Source organism: Monomorium pharaonis, chromosome 5 (assembly GCF_013373865.1).
Source record: "Monomorium pharaonis isolate MP-MQ-018 chromosome 5, ASM1337386v2, whole genome shotgun sequence".
In the NCBI taxonomy this organism is placed as follows: Eukaryota; Metazoa; Arthropoda; class Insecta; order Hymenoptera; family Formicidae; genus Monomorium; species Monomorium pharaonis.
The window spans coordinates 28,873,277-28,894,538 of record NC_050471.1 but is presented as its reverse complement, the minus strand read 5'-3'; the positions used below and the strand labels follow the sequence as shown (position 1 = coordinate 28,894,538).

Below are 21,262 nucleotides of genomic sequence, written 5' to 3'. Positions count from 1 at the left end.
TAAAAAAATATTAAAAAATTAAAAAATTAAATAATCATATATATTCTTTAAATCATAAATATATAGGATTATACCATTTTTTTCTCATTTCTTTATATTTAACTTCTTGTAAAAGAAACAATGCAAAAATTATCTTTCTAATTAGTTTTTGTCTTTTCAGTATAACTATTATTTTTTATACCAAACAAATTATACCAAAGAATTTTATTTAAAAAAAGGAATTAGTATAAACACAAATGGACACCCGGGAAAAAAATGTTTCATATAAAAACACATATAAGTATATATGTTCATACTGAAAAGATAGAAACTAAATTAAAAAATAATTTTTTATTGCTTTTTTTTTAAAAGCTAAGTATGAAAAATTGTCCATATATAATTATGTATATTCCGGAATATATATGGACAATTTTTCACACTTAGCTTTTTTAAAAAAAGCAATGCAAAATTATTTTTTAATTTAGTTTCTATCTTTTCAGTATGACTATTAATTTTTTATATTAAACAGAAATTTTATAAAAAAAGGAAACTAATAGAAACATATATATAGACATTTTTTATATATTTATATATGTTTTTATACAAAATATTTTTTCCCGGGCATATTTTGTATATAATTATATATCTTTTTACAAGCAAAAAATTTTTTATCGAGATTCTTCGTGTTATTGAAACTTTTATCGCAATAATTAGAAATCAATTTATCGAACTGTGTTTAATAAGCTGCGAACATTAATTCTACACCTGTAAAACTTGTATAGGTGTCGTTATGAATTTTTTCTAAAATTTCTTTTATTTTGTAGTTATATCATAAGATGTGTTTGCGAGTGCCATCGAGACGCAATCGGGAATGGGGTATTGCTTATAAAACGCGCATTTACGCGCGTTAGGGGAACGTTAATGTTTATTTAATGGCCGCGTATCAGATTGTCGTATCGTATGTACATACATACATACATGCATACATACGAACGATCACCTTGGTATCATGAAATGCCTCGAAATTCTGCGAGCGTGGATTTCACGGTTTTACATCTATCATCAAAATGTTGTAATAGTTGATAATCTGAAAAGCCCAAGTCTTTAGAAAATCTGATGTTAATATTTAATATAAAGATAAGAAGATTATTTAAACGGGAGCACGGGAGAAGCGTATAAAAATACACAAAAAGTACAAATATAAAAGTAAAGTAAAAAGGAGGTGTAGATGAAAATCAATATATTATTATTAATTGAAGGATATCTATTTAAAACCATAACAAATTTATCTGTAAACACATCTGATAGCAAATATAATAGCAAATAACATAATTTACGTGAAAAGATAACGTCTAGTTTTGAGGGATTCTTGTATTTATTCATGACGGTTTAAATCATCGATAAGACGACGATGTTCGTCCATTGTGATTAATCATACCCAGCCTCGATGATAACGCGCCGTGAATGAACGTAAAAGATAACGTGCCGATTACACAGTTTTACGTCCGCACGTGCACGCGATTCTGTTTCATCGCTATTTTCTACGGCTAAATAAATTACTGTGGGTACTACGTTACGTATATATTTGGCGATAATGTATGCATTTCCCTGTAATATATGCATTTAGAACAGAGGAGGTGGGGAAGATAAGTAGTTTTCTAATTCATATAATTAACTGTGGATTTAATCGCTCGCATAATAAGGAAAAAAATGATAAATTGCTTATCACGGAGAGGCCTTGTAAATTTAAACGCACACACAGTTATAATTTATCATTTAAGTGATTGATAAATAATGAGAATATAATAATTAATTATTAATCATTAAGTTATAAGATAAATGAGTAATGTGCATTTATTTATTTATATGAATTACAAGTTGATACTCTTATTAAATAACATATTAATTTATCATGTTTATCTAATTATATGTTATATGTATGAATTATGCAATCAATTAATCATCACGTGAAAATATTTAGTCTATGAAAATAAAGCTTTATAATTTTTATTCGTATTTTTTGTCATAAAATTTTATAACGGTAATAATTTTTTATATTTTATGATTTTTGTTTTTATTAAATTTGTTAAATTTCACTCATATATTTTACGATAAACCTGCTATTTTGGCATTTATGATTTATAAGATAAAATTTCGTAATCTTTATTTATGATTTTTATGAAAATGTTTATACATTTTATTTGCAATTTTTATTATCTTGCATTTTTATTTATAAATTTCTGATGCATCTATTCATGATTTGTACATTTTATGTACGGGCATGTCAGACAACCAATATAAAGCTATTTAATGCACGGTTGGAACAATTAATATCATAAAAAACACGTCGAAAGTAACAAGTATGGGTTGAGACAAATATCACTCGAGCAATGTATTACTGATAAATAATTGTTTTAAAGTTAAAAAATATACAGTTTATTATGTGAAAATTTAATAAAAAATTAATTTAGCAGCAAAAATTGCGAGATAATAAATATATATATATTTATATAATTAAAATTTTTCGAGCCATAAAAATGATGTTTTTAAGACAATGATAAGATAATAATTACTCACACGTTTGACTTGCTTATAATTTTAATTTATAATGTGATATTAAAGATAAATAATAAAGTCATGTAAACACGAGCGCTGAAAAACCGGGTAAATTTACGTGTGAAGAATAGTCAGTTTTTTGTTCCGACTTGCGGCAGACTTGTGGTTGATAAGTGACGAAAATAGCCTGTGCCATAATGAAATATTCTCTCATCCTCGACCATGTTATTCCTGCTAACGAACTTGGATAAGCGCGGGAGACTGATCATCTTTACGCGTCGAATGAAAATATAACTTCCATCAAGATTTAGTTTCAAATCTACCATCTTTGAAAATGCGGAATAAATAAAAATAAATCTTTGTCTCATTTTTTTAGCTTATCTATTAACAACATAAAAATAGTTATTATTATCTTAATTAATTATAATCTATTTATTACCAATGCCAATTGTATTTTTTGTAGTTATATTTAATTATATTATTAAATATAATTATATAATTATTTATTTTTGGAGAGAAAAAGATGGTATTATATACAGTTTTCATTTATATTTGTTATAGTATATTTGTAATAAAATTTTTTTATTGTTGTTATATATAAGGTTATTGTTACTAATAGTCTAGCAATAATATAGAAATAGAGTTTCTAATTATAATTTTATTACGCAATTTTAGTCGCAAATGTCAGACACTTTTTTCAATGCTTATGTGTATTTACAATAAAAAATAATAAGAATAAAATAAATAATTAAAATTATGCATATCATCTTTATGATTAATCTTACTCAGTTTGTATGAGAAAAAACATAAAAAAAAAATTTTTAAGTCTAATACAGCTGCAGTTTTAATATCACAAAAAATTCATTATTTCTAAAATTTTATAGAGAGAATTATTTTATTTAATTAATACAAATCCGTGTAACCGGGGAAGAGAGCGTACATATAATGTAGAACGACAGCGTGCAGAATGGCACCGAATTATTTTATCAGTATTGATTATTTTCATTTCTTTTTCAACTGTTCGTTCATTCTCTTTTCGGATTAATTAATAAAAATTACATTTTGTTATGTAATTGCATTTTTGTCCATTTGAAAGAAGCAGAAACAAGAGAGTATAAAATTGCAGTGACTTTATATTACGTTTTCACGTGGCAACTAATTAGCCTGACTGTTTGCTTTTAATTAAGAAATTAATCAATCTCCTCAGGTCACAAAAGTTTCGGTTCTTACGTTTATGTTCGTGTCCTTTTTTTTTAATCCGTTTATATCAACCCGCGGCTGTTACTCTAACAAGGAATAGCTTCTGTTTGGGTAACTTGCAAATTTTTTGGAGAAAAAAATTCTTTTATTTTTTTTTTAACACTTTAGAAAACAATTATATCGTTTCCATTGCTGTTTTCGCGCGGGTTGGAAAATGTTATTCATTTTTGAAGAGTCCTGGCAGTAACGCAGTGATAGTAACAAAGTAACAAAGGAACGGCCAAGCTTACCTACTTGTTTTAATAAGTTGTTCGATTTAATCACTCGTGATCGGCCTCGAAATAACACGCGTCTAATTTACTACTTAAAAGTAACCTTACCGCGGCGTAAGTTACGTTGGCCGCGCAAAGGCGCCATACGTTGCTTCTAAAAATGGATTCCCGGGCCAAAGCCGAGCGAACTTTTGAAGGCGAACAGGTCGACAAAGTATTGGCGAATAAGTAGCGCATTTATGCAACAATGCGTGTCTAAAAAAAGATTTAATTAAACTAGATGCAACAACGGAAATAAAACGGGAATAATAGTGACAGAAAACGGGAGGAGGCAATCAGGTAAAGCTAAAACAAATACTACGCTTTCCACTCCAAATTGAGTACAAAACAGTTCTTTCAGTAATTAAAAACTTTACTCTGTATATTTAATTACGCACAATGTAATTATAGAAAATATTCTAAAGTACAAGGTACAATTAAGGGTAACTCGGGAATGGAAGGAGCAACGGGGAGTAATTAATTAAAATTATACACATAATTTAAACGATCCTAATTTGTCCTCCCGGAAATAGTTTTAAACGTTGTAACGAGTTGCTAGGTAACTTTATGCCGCAGAGAAAGTGCGCTCGAAGATATCATAGTTCTAAAATATCATGGATATATTTATACGACCTTTAATAATTGAGAAAGTTCTCATGGTTTTACTCGGGAATTTCCGGAGCGCGGCGTCCTGCAACTTTTCAACTGGGTATACGTACGCGTTAAAAAATTACATTAGCGAGGGAATAATTACGATCATTTTAAAACCGATCGCGCAAAAGTGCGATTTTTTAACCCGAAAAGAAGAGATACCTAAAAATTTATCCGCGGTGTAACCATAAATTGACTATCGTTGGCAAATAAACCGATTGATAAGAAAAATGTATTTACGAAAAAAATATACATTCCGTCATAAAAAAAAAATCACAATTTTTTAAGTAATCAACGAAATATTAAAGAAAACACCGCAGCAACATTTGCTTCTGAATCCGACTTTCTTTCTCTCAGTGTAGATCTTTTATTAATTCTGTTGACAGCTCGTCATTGATAGATTGACAGAAGTAATGCGTCGTCTATTAACTTCTTTTCTGAGAATTCTTTTAACTTGTATCCTGGACCATCCCTCAGTTACAGCAGCCGGTTCGGGTGATCCGTAATAAGTCCACTCTCGCGCATTAGGCACCCCCCGTTCCTAACCCCATCCATCTCCAGATCGATCTATTTTGCTCTTGCAGTACCAAGAGTAATTTCAGCTGCTACATCAACCTATATACGTGCCCGACTACTCCGGCAAAAATCGCGGTGTACAATTTCTCCGAGTTTCACTTCGGATCTTGTTACGGTGATACGTGGCATTTTTAATTAAAAAATTTTTCTTCATAATAAAATTAAAAAGTTCGCAAAAATAGCAGTATTTTTATTATTTTAGTTATTTTAAAAACATACACTGAGGAAAAAAATGTTGTTAATTTGACTAAATTTTTCAACTCAATTAAATTCCTTTAGTTCAAGTATTATTCATTAACTTAAATACATAAAACATTTGAATTATAAATCAAATCTTCATATATTTTGACTGAAGTTCATAAATATTTGAATTAAATAAGCTTAATCAAGTTGAAAAATTTAATTAAATCAACAACTTTTCTCAGTGTACACCCGTGAAATATATATTGAGTAAATAAAGGAAAAAATTATAAAGAGATTAAAAGTGCAAGAAACTTGTGGGTGTGTAAAGAGAAGAAGAATTGGCAGCTATCGCATTTAATTTTATTCATTGGCAATGCGCATGTCTTATGAAAGTAAAGACAATGTTAGTTTTTGTCTTTTATTATATTTATTAAAATGATCGGCGACACTGTAGAAAAGGATGGAATCTAGCTTTGATTAAAATGACTTTTATTTCGATATGTCATGACCCTCGCGCACGGTCATGGCCCTGAGTAAGCTCGCGTGTCTACATTAACTTATACCCTTTTCAACTTCACTAAACGACTCTGGGACTTGTTATTTTTCCTAATCAATTAATTATGCAAACTAGTAGGTACAGTACGGAAAATTAAAAAAAGACAGTCGGCGAAGATTTATCCCAATTTCGAATAATTATGTTACTTTTGCAACAGCAATTAGGGTGGCATTTAAACGTTCGCGTTTATAATTAATAATAACGTTTATAATTGATAAGATACAATTGTTGCGCATTTATACTCTCGCACGTTAACAATCATTATTCCGACGGTTATTTTGCTTATCGGCTCTCTCTCTCTCTTTCTCTTTGTTTCCCTCTCTTTATGTTACATATGTTGTAATATCAATATTAACTTTAATTACTGCTGGTTTAATTTTATATTAGAAATTAAACAGAAACATTTTGTCCACGATAATTGTTATAACAATAAGCGTAATGAATTTAAACATATTAATGAGTTATAAATCGCCTAACGGTCTGCATCGGATCTTAGTGATGGATATAATTCTTTTATTAAATTTAATTTTCTTAACTTTATTTTAGAAGAAAATTAAATTTAATAAAAGAATTATATCCATCACTAAGATTCGATGCAGACCGTTAGACGATTTACAATTCATTGATATGTTTAACATATTACGGTCGATTAGAATTAATGTACTAATATAAATTTAAATTTATTATCGTATCGGGTTTTGCAGTGCAACATCTCCACTCATGGAACACAAAGTAATATCGAAGGCACGTTTGTTATATAATTGAAAACCGCAACTATCGATTAAACCTATTTGGAACTCAATTGGCGTTACTGAGATACGCTAATCTAAAGTACTTTCAACTTGACAGCTCGCATACATAAATATCGATTCGCCTCGCTGCTTGTGCAGTTGAGATACCATCGTGTTTAGTGATATTTTAATCTAATATTTTTAATCTTGCATATCTTATTTGTTGTTTGTATATTAAGATATTTTTAAATATTAAAATATTTTGAATATTAAAATATTTTTAAATATTAAATAATTAAAAAGTTTTAAATATTAAAATATTACTTATTAAACAGTTTCTACAATTACAAAACTATAATATGTTATTATAATTTAAAATTATGTTTTTATTTTTTTCCAAAAAAATATTTAAAATCTTTTAAATTTGAATAATATATTCATTTCTGGCGAATATAGATTTCTGAAATTTTCCATATACTCTCAGTTTGCTTTCGCGGCTGCCATTTCTTATGTTTTCCGATAATTTCGACGTTTTGATCGAGAAGCGCTCGTAAAAATTCCACTACCGTTCGTAAGTTGAAAAAAAAAAACCCTTGCGAAATGAGACGAGGTTTTCCATCGCCATTTATTTCTGACCCGCCGTCACCAATCAAGTTTAAAATATTCCGATGAAAAAGCTAGAACCGTATTTAGTCATCAACGCTTGTATTCAATCACCGTGTCCCAAATTCTGCTGCGACCAGATTTTTTTTTTCGATCGCAAAGTTTATCCAATAAAAAAATAAAGCAATTTTCTGTGGCTATAAACGTCCTGTGCTTTCCCTTTACTTTAAGATTACTTAAGCTAAAGATTTAATAAGCATTCGGAGTTTCTAAATAAAAAGCAACTTACTTTTTATACGTAAAAAATTTAACGAGAGAAAAAGTTTTTATTTTTTTTTTTTTTTTGATAAATCAAGAAAACATGTCATTCGTGGTTATATTATTCATACGGCCAAACATTTTGTTTAATTAATGCACGTCTTGCATAGGTGCGACTGCAGATTGTCGGAAACGCTGTAGCCTCGAAAGAGACTTTTGAATTTATTCGATAATAACAAATAGACAAAATTAGAAAATTAATCAAACAAGCAATCAAGTGAAAATGAATAAATCTTAGAACCGAAACGGAATTGACTTATTCATATAAATTTTATCCGAGGAATATGGAAGAAATACACAATCTTAGGCTTCCTGCAAAATTAACGGTATATTTGCAATTTATTCTCAAGCGTATGGAATATTTATTTCTGCACTGAGTCGAATTCATGCTGTGGGCTGAACGCGCACTCGCTTAAAATGCACCGCAGTGCGCTGCATTCTGGCGGGGGGGAGAGGGGGGGGAAGCGATATCCGGGAAGTTCGCAAAATGGAGAACAATTCCCGAGGCGAGTCACATTTCCTTCATCTCAAATTTTACGCACCGGCTTTTTCCGAGACGGGCGGGGGTTTTCGCGAGAGCAATAAATCGCACCCCGCGCTGCATCTGGCGTTCATCGGCCGATCGTTCATTGATTTTATCCATGTCCGGGACAGGAATGAACTACCATTGCTAATCTCTCTCTTTCTCTTTCCATCTCCGCTGATAAATTGTATTCTTGCTTCTTTTTGTTCGAATGCGTCCGTTCGATGAGCTTCAAGTTCGACGACGTTTTACGTGGCATTGAAAAGCAAATTGAGTTCAACTTTGATTAACTCGTATTCTTCGTGTAGCCAGACGCATAAAAATCCATGAATTTTCAGAACAGAGTCAAGAAACGCCACAGAATCGTTGCGCCAGTAGTTGAATGTAATAATTAGTAAATAATTGCTGAAGAAAATTAAACCAATGAAACGAATAGTAATAAATTGCAAATCAACCGATATTTTTAGACTTAATGTTTATACAAGTTTGATTGAAACATTATTTTTGTTTGAAAATCTAATTTTATATTTAACGTTTTTTTTTATTTGTTTATTATTTATTTATATACATTTATTTGAATAACTTTTTATGTTACAAAATATTTTTCCGATGATTTTATTTGCGCACGTGTAACTGGTCACGTATATAGTTTTTGAGATTTGAGGTTACATAAAGTTTTAAAAAGTTTTCCCTCTGCGACTTTTGTAAAATGTATTCGAAGCGTCTGAAATATCCTTAAATCGAGATATCTGGAGGTTCTTTTTGCATAAATAAAATGTGGGTTAGAAAAAGAAAGAGCACGACTGGCAAACAGCAAATTTATTTTGCGTTTGAAACTACGATATAGTAATGGGACCGAATCCAAACGAGGGACTATTATTGTATTCTGAGAGCGTCAACAATACACAAACGTGATAATTGCGATTTTGAATATAATATAACATCGATATGTTACAACTGCGTGTGCCATTATTAAAACAATGTTTATTATTTTATTTCAATCTCATTGTGAGGGATTAATTTTCGCTTATTAGCCAAATTGCCGGTAGGCTTTTATAATTACTAAAATACTGAATTTTTATTTATTTATTGTTACATTTAATTTTTTAATTGTGCTGCGACGAGACGTAATAGCAGTCCAGCGAAATTTTTCGCAAGGTTCGTCACGGAAATAATGAAGGATACATCGATTCTGAATCAAGGAAAAGTCAAGTGAAATTGAATTTGCCAATGCGGAAAGCTAACTCACCGAGCTTAAGTCGAGATATGAGCTGGGAAGCTCGAAATACGATGCTTTCGTTGGGTAATACTAGAACACCAAGTGAAACCTAAAGCAAATTTATATCTGCTTAAGAGATAGGACATTTCCTGAATAAAAATTTAACATGAAGGAAAATTGAAAAGTGACATCTTTCTAACAAAGACTTTTTAAATTGATCTGTTTGGGACTTAATTTACCCATTAATCGTTTTTTACGTTGTAAAGTATAAAAAGTATAAACTGATCTACGGATTGCTTTTATTAAAAGCGGTTTTTAAAACAGAGAGAAACATATATTTGTAAATGTAATATAAAATACTAAATTTTTAAATATAAAGTTTGGTTTTTTTTTTATAAAAATTATGTACTGATGCATCACAATTTTTTTTTATTTTATTGGAAACTCTTAACAGCTATATATAATTAAGTTCTGTAACGATAACAATGACAATACTTTTTTTCCTGCCTTTTGTTCTTCTTTTTGCTTTTCCCTTTATTTTTTTTAGCTTTCTCTGATTTTGACATATACCTTGGATTTATTCGTATTTCCTTTTATTTTTGCGATGAAATACGATCATACGCTATCACGGCTGTGGACAGGAGATACCAACAATAAATGCGTCATTCATCATCGATCGAAACACTCCGTGCAAAGTATCGATCATCCCCCGATGACGGAGATAAATGTGGTCATTGAGTGTTATTCACATGCATTGATAGCGCAACAGACATACTTTGTGTGGAATCTTACAATATATGTTGCATCGCCGAGATTTTCATTGTTGCACAGATAACATTTGGATACTTAACAACTCCTCACGTGTTAATTCCTCTTCAGATAATGGCTTAAAATATTTTTGTCAAAACTAATTGCTGTGTACTAATTATGTAACAATGATAAAATCAAAGGGTTATAGGACTCTAGCAAATTGAAAAATACAAATAATTTTCAGCATTACGTAAAACTTTTACTTAAAAAATAAATCGACAATAACAAGTATGAAGAAAGAAAATTGCTTATTTTTTAATGTTAGATAATTTATTGAGGCTGAATTGTCGCTGCCATCTAGCTGCAAATTACGATTATCATTTAAACCGCTGTTATCATTTGTCTATTTTTATATTTAATCTAATTTTGCGTGTTACTTCGTTTCAACGAGAGTACATATTTTCAAAACAGAAACGTATCACTTATTTGTCTTTCTAAAAAAAAAAAAAAAAGTTACAGTGTTGAAAAATACCTGCTCTTCGATTCACTAGGGTTCTGTAATCTTAATGCAACGTCGCATTAATATTTGTGTTTCCATATCTATATGCCACATAGGACAGTCTTTTTCTTCTAGGCAAAGTTAGTTTCACACTACGCGCTACCAGTAGACAAGTGTTAATGCAAGTGATGTGAGCCGATGTGTGGTCAGACACGGAATACGAGGCACGGAATTACCTTAAGGGAGGTGTGCGATATACTATAATTCATGAGTGCAATCGATAGTAAAGCCGTGACCACGCGAGGAAGCGACTGTTTGTCGCGTTTGTAGTCTGTGTTTAAGGTCTGTTTAAATGGACTTCCATAGTACGGAAGTTATCGATCAATCAGCCTCTGTCTAATGTTGTTTCCGTACGATCAATCTCTACTGGAGTGTCATGAACTTATCTTTAACCAAAGCTAGCGCAAGTTTTATTAAGCCCTTGACGCAACGAAATTCTATATATATATATGTATGTTTATTGTGTAAAATTTGTGATATTTTAAAGGCCAGATAGAATTTTATAAGCGTTGAAAGGGTTATATAGAATTATGATTAATATATAAATTAGTTTTACACGTAGTACACGCAGTGTACGTATAATAAATCAAATTAATATCTATATTGCACATAATTACATCACTGTGTCAGAAATATTAATATGTGAGAAAGTAATTTTAGCAGAAAATAAAAATGAAATGTACATTTTAAAGAATAATTAATGACAACTTTTAAATATTATAAAATGCTTTCTCTACACAATGTATTTTGCAACTTTTTACAATTTCTTACATACATACGTATATTCTTTTAATTTGTGTTTAAAACTGTCAGTATTTCTACGTCTCGATATAAAAACTCTGCTTTCGAAGCTACTTGAAGGATTCAAGCATTTCATGAATGTGAAAATAGGTCGGTCAATATCTGAAAATATTCGATGAAGAAAAGCTCCCAACGTTACGTCTCGCATATTTATCGTGCCAAACTGGAATTAATTAAAACTGTTAATTAACAGAAATTGCTCCGCCGTTCCTATCTGACCATGAATCGGCTCTCCATTCGTTCCCGCTACAGGACACGTCGCGACATTATTAAAGCAGCGAGGGGCTGCGATTTTCTGGTTTCAGCGGAAGCAGGAATCGCAGCCGCGGCCGAGATGAAGCAGCCGGAGGAGAGAACGGAGGAGGAGAAAATGGCACTGCTGGGCAGACCGCGCCTGGGCGAGGTGTCCCGAGCGCAGATTAGGATTAAAGAATCCAAGGAGTTCAAGAACACCGTGGATAAGCTAGTCCAGCGAGCAAACGCCTCCATAATACTCGGTAAGCCACTAATATAATCTCTTCTAGGTACATCTGCTGTAAGATATAAGGATTACGTTCTCACACTTGCGCGCGCGCCATGTGCACGCTTAAGTCCCTCTCGAACTCTCTCTGGTGCCGTTGAGAAGTGAAAAATCAAAGTACATATATCTCGCCTCTCAAAAAATTGTTTTTTTTTTTTTTTTAATAAAACAAATGTGTGTGTGAAAAGTTTTAGCTCGTACTTCTGAATGTTTTACGAAAAGTCAACCCTTTTTAATCAAATACATATGTGTACATCAGTTCAAAGACAACTCCTGTACACATATGTATATTATTTATTTAAATTTATATATGTATATATATATATACATGAAAGAAAGAGAGGTAGATTTTTTGTATGTAAAGAGAATTAAGAAAAAAGTTTACACAACTTAAAAGAGTTAGTTTTGTAAATATAAATACAAATATATAAATTACAATTATATAGTATAATTATAATTTTATAATTATGTAATTACAATTATAATTTACATTGATATACACGCCGAAATTTGCAATTAGGTCCTTCAACGGTTTTGTAATTACATATAGTTTGAAAAAATTTCATATACGCGTGATTTTTTTCCTCATCGCAGGAAGTCCCCTTCGTCAACGGCCATGAATTTATTATTGAACGGTTCCGCGTCTGAAACTCAAACTAACTTGACCTAATCCTTCCCAATGGAGGATAAAATGCGCATCGTGGGACGCGCGGGCATCTAGATTGGGTCTCTTCAAAAATGCAACCCGGTGGAATGCGGCGCGTTATGTAGGAGCTCGTGAAATTCAAGACTCCCCCGGCGCCATATGCATGATTCTCACGTTTCTGCGTTTCCTGCGCATCCCGCCGTTACCTTAAATTTTCACCGCGTTCGCTATGCAGCCGTTTCAGAGCCGTACTTCTTACCTCTCCTTTAGATCTCACGTAACGAGTTTCTGCCTTCCGCCATTAAACCAGATACGTACAGCATTGCAAATAAAAATGTTGAATTGCAATGAACATTTGCCGTTTAATATACTAATATTAATCAAAAGTAACGTTTGAATATAATTATTTTTACATCATTGGCACATGTCAGAACACTTTAACGTTTTATTTTGCAGAAAAAAATTTTACAAAGACTTTCTTAAAATAAAAATTTGCGAATTTGCAAAAAAAGAAACACTTATATGATTTGCACAAGTTTTACGTGCGACAGATATTTTATTTTTAAGAGAAAAAACAAAGATTTCTAAATCTGTAAATAAACTTACGAAATAGCAAAATCCCTCGGACGTGGCGCCATTGCGATCTCCGACTATGAATACCGTAAATTTCTGAGGGAAGTCTTGAAAATGATCGTATTGAGTTTCGGTATTGACTTCACTGAGAACTAGTAGTAGAAGACATGAAGATGTCAGACGAGGTGTTTTCATTTTTGTTCGTTTTCGAAAGGAAAGTCTCTTTACACTCAAAAGGCTTTTTCCTTTTCTTCACAGCGGAATCATTCCATGTATTTTATGTGTCTCTAAAAAATATTTCTCAGAAGCTTCGATGAGAAAGCTTTGCTCGAGAGATCGAATTCACAAAGAACAATGAAATTCTACGTGTGATAATCTTTCTACAATAATATTCTTTTTTTATTTAATAAATAGTTATTATTAGTGATAACACATATAATTTGTTAACATTTAATAAACCAAATACTTGGTGTATGTGTGAAAAATATTGCATACATTATAAATATTTAATAAGCAAATATGTTAAAAAATATTTATCTAAATGGCCCATCCGATAAATATTTTTTGTACAAATTGAACGAAATAAAAAAAATTTGATTCTCTCTCTCTCTCTCTCTCTCTCTCTCTCGTGTGTGTGTATGTGTATGGAATTGATTACAACTAGCAAAGAGTATCGCATAGCTCTATTATAGTGCGCTTTTCTTTGTTCGGTTTTCCTTTCTGCATTTTCTCCTTTCACTCGATCCGTGAAGCGAAATCGCTCAAAGCCATTTTCGACTTTTATCCACGATAAAGCGCTTCATTCGCTTGTTCGTCACGTTCGTAGATATAAATGTGTTACAAGAAAGTTATTTTATAACACCTTTTTTTCTACATTCAGTATTATCTTTATTAAAGGAAGTAAGCTGAACCTTTTATTTGTTGGTATATATATATAATAAACAGAAACTTTCGCAATAAACAACTTCTGCAACATTATTAATCATTGTTTTAAGACTTAAAAAGTCAGAAATTATTATTGTATAATTTTTTAAATTATTAATACCTTAAAAATTTTTTTATAAAAGTTTTAAAAAATATGCTGCATTGCAGAATATAACAAATGGCAACAATTTTTTAAAATTGTAAACGCTGTATTTTTCTTTCTTCTCTTTGTGTAAATTCTTAAATATAATTTGTCTTTAGGTACAAGTTCTTGGAAAGAACAATTCACGGAAGCGCTGACTGTCAGTGGGGGTGATGAGGACGACGGAGAGGGTGGAAGCGGTCAACCTTCCAGACCATCCGCGATGGATTATCTTATGCATTCGGTTACCATCTTTTGGAAGATTCTCTTTGCATTCGTTCCGCCTACAGGTGAGTGACATTTTTTTTTTTTTTACATTAATACCATCGCATTGTATGTACGGAATAAGTTATTTTTAATATACATTCTAATTTTTTTATTGCTATTTTTATAATTTGCTTTAAAACTTTCTATGAAAAAGAAATTTAATAAAATTTTTATTATTGCTCCTTTGCAGATTTTATATAAGAGTGTGTTAAATAAAATTTTACACGAAAGTTTTAAATGAAATTTTTTAAAGATATATAATATTTTGTTTTAAATACTTTGACTTTTTTACTGTTTTATAGAAATCATATAATAAGTAATTAATTCTTTACAAGACATTTTATATATCGTAATCTGATAATTTTCAACATATGTAAAATCTACAACCTGACAACAATATTTACTACTTTTGTATTTTCTGTACGTTCCTCAGAAATTGCTTATATTAATATTATTTTATATATATATATATATGTGCGAGAACTGCACAAGAGAATTCTCGATGGTTTTTATGGCAAAATTTTGGCCAAAATACGTGAGTTGATTTCATCAATTCGTTTAGTTTTATCGGCACGCGAAAAGATGTTTTCAGCACGTTCTCGAAATAACAATTTGCTCGTGAATGCGAAATGGCGGTTTCAATCTTACATGAAAACAACGTTGATAGATACGAAATTGCCATCGGCTTTAACGCGATGAGAGGCGAAGTGAATTTTGATTGAAATGTGTTTATGATGGCGCAATCTGCAATACGGAAAACGGTACACCTGAACTCTCTCACGACAAAATAACATTTTTTTAATGGTCACGTTTGTGAAAGAGATTAATTGCAAATTCTTTTATATACCGCGATACCTTTTTCGAAAAACTGCGAAATGTTTAAATCTCTCACAAGTTTTAATCTGTCTTATCAATTAAAAAAAATAAGTACAGTGTTTTAAGTGATCATAGGATTTGATATAAATACTTATTACCTTTGAGTGAACCAACTGAAGAAAATTGTACTCTCTCTGCTCTCTTTTCGTAATTTGCAAAAAATAAAAAAAAACCCAATTCTTATTACTTGTTTAATAATATTTGTTGAACATTCGTACAGATTTTCTCCATGCCTTTTCTCATTTCTTGAGACTTTTTTTATTATTTCGAGATCCCTTCCCTTTAATTTTACTTTAACTTTTTCACATACCTTTTTTACGGGAAAGCTCTTTAGTCATGGCTCCGCTTCCATCCAGGTGGAAGAAAACGAGGAAAGACGGCGAGAGAGGTGGATAAAGGGCGAGGGAGGAGACGTGCTTTATTTCAGCAAGCACAATCGCAAAGGCCTGCTGAACTGGCAAAAGCTCTGGGAAACTACTGTATCGGGCAACGTAATTTTACCTTGTTTATCTTTCTCCTCTCTTTCCCCCCTCTCCCTCGTCGCCCTTATAGATCAACGCTTCCATGCAGAAGCACAGAAGATGCAGAATTGTATTTACTCCCTTTCTTCTCTCGCTTCATCCTCCGCAAGGGCGGAGAGCTTAATCTCCGGACTGCCGGAAATTACCGAGGTGATCGAGGAATTTCTTTGATACCTAAAACAAATCCCAGGGTGGAATATAATAATAAGTAAGCTAGACGTTTTAACTTCTTTATAAAAAAAAGAGAGGGGGGGGAGGGAGCTAACTGAATCGCCGAGAAAACCATGAACAATTGAAACAGCGAGATGAAATATAAAACAAATTAGAAAAGTAAGAAACCGTGACGAAGGTATACATCCTCGTGCAATTTCCCTGGAATTGCTGATAACAACGCGGAATATTCCGCCTGCGTTCACAATACCTTCGAGATAACCCCCGAAATTTAGTGTCACGCGTATCACACGCAAGCCTTGACGTGCGGTCGCGGTACGGCGCAGGGGCCGCAAAAGATTTATGAACACGTCATTCCGCTAAATGCAATTTTCAGCGAGACATCACGCCGTGCATCCCCGGAAAAGCCCGGGGAATCCCGAAGATGACGGTTGAATGCTCCAGGAGCTTAATTTGCATGTTGCGCGCTGCGCGAACCGCGGACAGGCGTGCGCGCAATATCGTCAGTTTTCACGGCGCTGGTTTTGAGGACATTCGAAAATCCCAAGCGGACGTGCACGTGCACAGGGCAAATATATATATATACCGCGGGGCGCACGTATACACGGGGCGGACGGACAGATAGGTAAAAGGAGCAACGCACACGTACGGCGTGTTCTCTCGCGAAATTTCACGGAAATTTCGCGCGTGATTTATGGCGACCTGGCGCTTCTGCACTCTTTTCCAAAGTAAATTTCGCGTGCAAAATTTACGGCAACGTTCGCCCGCGCGAGGTAGCGAGGGTACTTACCGAACGTTTTCTTAATAAAAAATTAAGAATAGATTCTTCGCGAGAAACAATAAATCCCCGCGGGGACAAATAAACCCGACGGGGGTTTCTCTTTATTCGAGAATTCGCAAAATTCTTTTTAAAGACAATACAATCCCTTCCCGTTTAAAACGGCGGAGTAAAATGAGAAATATACAGCGTAAACTGGATTACTAAAAAAACAAATAGAAACCCTGTGTTTGTGTAGAATTTTCCTTCGCGTTTCTAACTAACGTAGAAATAACAGTGTTTGTTGTAAGAATTTCATTGTAACGTATTCTCGATATCCTCGGATCCTTTTTATTTGACGTTGTTACCCCCGAGTTATTGGCCGATCTCGCGGGAATTTTCCGCGGTAGCACGATTTTCCGATAATTGCGTAACGCAATCGATAAATAAGAGCGAGAGTTGCGCATATGAAAAAGAACGACGCGCGCGCGGGGAACACTTTAATAAATCAGTCGCGTTTAAGCAGGGAGAGTGCGTGGCGGACCGTGTTGCAATAATAATACACACCGGCCACGTGCTAACAGTAAAACTAACCGCGTGTTTACGGACTCGTTAGCTACATTAACGCCCACGTTCCACCAACGTCAACGTATCTTCGTATACGGATTTCTAATAATAATTTCCTTTTGTTGTCACGTATACCCGCAGGGAAAGAGAGAGGGAGGTAGAGAGAGAGAGAGAGAGAGAGAAAGATGGAGAGAAAAAGCACTTCACTTGCGACAGGAACCGAAGGATTTGAAGTGTCTTTGATTGTGCAGAAAGCGCCACGCGAGTTTCACATCAATTGCAGATATCTCGGGCAACCGTTTGGAGAACGTTAGGAGCCGCCTCGGGGCGCCTTTGTCATCTGATCTTCAGACGCGATTACTATTCTACAGGCGGCACTTACACGTAACGTGCGAGAAGACGTTCTACTCTCCTCAAGAATAAAGCTATATACGTTTGCGAAGGGAGGTCGCTTCAATTTTTCGCAACAGTGTGCTCGCAATGTTCCTTCACTCTTTCCACCCTTCACGGAAATACATTAAATAATTTGCCAAATTTTTATCAAGGCACCCCATCGCTATTCTCTATTATAATGTAGCTTCGTTAGAGGGGTGATAAAGTTTTATTTTTATAGAAATCACTTATGGCAGTCTTGAACTAATTTCCACATACAAGTGATATTTTTTTTTTTTTTTTTTTTAATCAGAAATAATTGACTGGGGCAAAGTAGCGTGTACTCAACATCGCGTTTCTTTTTCTTTACGATCTGCGAAAGCCAAGTCTGCGGAATCGAGCCGACGTGGCGTAATTACGCCCGAGAGAGTGAACGTAAACGGGGGAAAAACTGTGTGGACTTTTAACTGGGCTAATTAAGCTTTCAAACGCACGTGGTTACGTAGTGGCGCAAACGAAGAGCGTCGCTTTATAATTTGCATTTAGTCCGTCGTGTAAAAAAAAAATGACCAAAACTTACTCTTTATCGCCGTTAGAAAGAGAGAGAGAGAGAGAGAGAGAGAGAAGAGGATGGCATTATGATCCTCGTGTTGGCACTATGGCAATCCGTTTTTAGGCGGTAGAAGTCCTTATGGAATCACTATGTTTAGCAGTAATTTTAAAATTACCTTAATTTAACTCTTTTTATAGCCATCCGTTGCGACATGCATGTACATATGTTAACCAACACAAATTAAGAAAAGAAGAAATAATGAAGAAATTTCGTGGTTATTTCTTCTATTTTATGATATAAAGCAGAGGTTCCCAACCAGTGGTCGGCGAGAAACAAAATTAAGGTCCGCAAAATAAAGTCACATTGATTTTCAATTAAAAGTTCTCTATTATAAAAATACGTTCGAATATTATTTTAAGTTTAATGTTGACTAAAAGTTGCGATTAAAATTTATTTTCAAATTCTTGGAATGTTTATTTTGAACCTTGGGGATCCCTGCACCAAACAAAAAAGTTCTAGTGGTCCCTGGTCAAAGAAAGGTTGGGAACCACTGATATAAATGAACGCGCGTCTGTTCATTATTATCTGACGATCCAGTTTTGAGAATCACTTTCATTGAGAATCACTTTCGCAAAACATAATGGGAGATATTCTTCAAAATTTCAGATATCGCCGGTGGTTACTTGTGCTTCATCGTCAGCATTTTGGGGATCGGCGTTGTCACGGCGGTGATCGGCGACGTCGCCTCGTATTTCGGTTGCACTTTGGGTATCAAGGATTCTGTCACCGCGATCGTTTTCGTCGCCCTCGGCACCAGCATTCCCGGTAAGTAAAACGGGGATAACGTGTTAGCAGAAGAGGAGGAGGAGGAGGAGGAGGGTGCGATTGGGAGGGAGCGTTGTATTAGAAAAGCGGCTAACATGTACCCCGCATTAGTTTACCTTCGAATTTTCGCATTGATCGCATTCCACTTATGACGCCGTATTACGGCGGACTTTTAGGATTAAGCGAGGAGAGCAATGAGATAATTTATTGCACTTGGTCTTTGTGCCCCGGAAATAATGGCCGTCGGCGGCCTAAGTTTTGCTCTATACCGGGTGGAACGTTTAACGCCCGTGATCATAAACTCGATGAATTAAATGTATGTACATACACTGGGAGAAGGAGAAGTGGTTGATATATTTGTGACTACAATTGTATGGTAAATGGTTGCGGTAAATAATTAAAAGCTCCATTTTTATAGTTATTACTATCATAACGTTAGTCGTAATAGCTTTATATGTATAATTTAACGATGAAAATTTTTATTTTAAATCTTGATCATTTCAGAAATTAATTTAAAAAAATATATCAGGACAGTAAAAATAAAATAAGCATTTTTATGTAGTAAATTCAAGCGCAATTACGGTGAACATAACTGTTCTTTTTTTTGTACCATTCGCGCATTATTTAGTAATAATAATTTAATAATAATAATTAGAGTAATGACTGTAATTTGCTTAGTTAAGCTGTAAATACCATAGTTAAGTTGTAGTCATCTTTCCTTCTCTCAACCTCCTTCTCTTATAACAGCACTAGAAGGTTACAGAACTACTATTACAGAATTTCATTGTAAAGCTGCAATATTGTAAATAGGTCGCACAACATTTCCGCAAAACCGTCGTGACACTGTAGTAACGTTAAAAAAAGTTCTCTCTTACAGAAGACACGCTACAGCAACGCAATATATTTATGTTAAGGGATTACATGTGTTCGGGAGGCCAAAAAAGTATATCAATCTTCTCTCCATCCTCCTCTCTGAGATACGGGGAATTAATTAAACTCGATACACGCGAGATAAAGTAATTACGGAATCTCATTTCGCTTTTTTTTTCCTGCAGGCTATCGATATCACTATGTCCGCGTTAGAAATTTTGATTTCTTTGTTTCAACAAAATTTCTTTGCATTAACGTTACATCGTGATTTACGAGGTTGCATCACGTAAAGCATGATGCAGCATTCAAGTTGATACGATTTATATTAGACCTCTCCAAACGTTTCAAACTCCCAGATTTTTTATGCTCTTTTTTGACATTAAAAAATTCGGACAGGTAAAAGAGAGGGAGAGCGCGATAACTCTATTACACGGAGAGAATTTTCTACCGAAAAAATTGGTATGGTTACATACTAGCGAGGTAACAGACCGTCATTGTTGCAAAAATCAATATGTTTATAACAAAAACTGGCTGTGTATATATTATATTATGTACTTGATGAAACTGTACCAACTTTTAATAACTAATATTCCAATTTTGTCGCGTTTTAGAAAATAGATTTGACAAAAATATTAAATAGTAGATTTCTTTTTAATTTCAAATTAATTCTATACCAAAAATTTCAATTGACAATTGAAATATGAAAAAACAATACCAAAAACTTTAAAACAGTCAGTTACCATGCCAATTAATGTAAACAATCGTTATTTTATTAAAAAAACATGGATATAAAAAGTATACGTTTAAAAATGTTTTTAAAAATAAATGTTTTAAATATAGTTTTTTAAAAATCATAGTTGTTTTATTATTTTATGATTTTTGAGTAATACTATTTAGATTTGAAGAGAGAGAAAAGAGGAATAAGCAAAATGACAATGCGACGGGAGAAAGAGACATTACTGAAAGAGACATTGCTGATTTTTGGTATGGTGATTTCTAGAAATCGGTTGAATGTATAATTGTTCCCTAAGTGGTATTTACCATACTAAAAAATTATTAAAATTCTCTTCTAAAAAGCAGTAGAATATTCTCTCCGTGTAGAAGATGCAATTTTTAATAAACCAATCACTTGAAAGCTCATTATGTTTTATTGCACCAGTGG

The 21,262-nt window shown here is 33.1% G+C and overlaps 1 protein-coding gene across 2 annotated transcripts in view; it reads left to right on the top strand.

The window, feature by feature from the left end:
- The window catches only part of LOC105837933 (sodium/calcium exchanger 2), a 68,413-nt gene that overhangs the window by 36,835 nt on the left and 10,316 nt on the right, over positions 1-21,262 (top strand). The window contains exons 4-6 of one of the 2 annotated variants that reach the window (XM_012683132.3): positions 11,831-12,013; positions 14,441-14,611; positions 19,072-19,230. In XM_012683132.3, the coding sequence (XP_012538586.1) occupies positions 11,831-12,013; positions 14,441-14,611; positions 19,072-19,230 (513 nt within the window). Of the gene's footprint in view, positions 1-11,821; positions 12,014-14,440; positions 14,612-19,071; positions 19,231-21,262 lie in introns of both variants that reach the window. The other variant, XM_012683131.3, reaches the window with a different exon arrangement.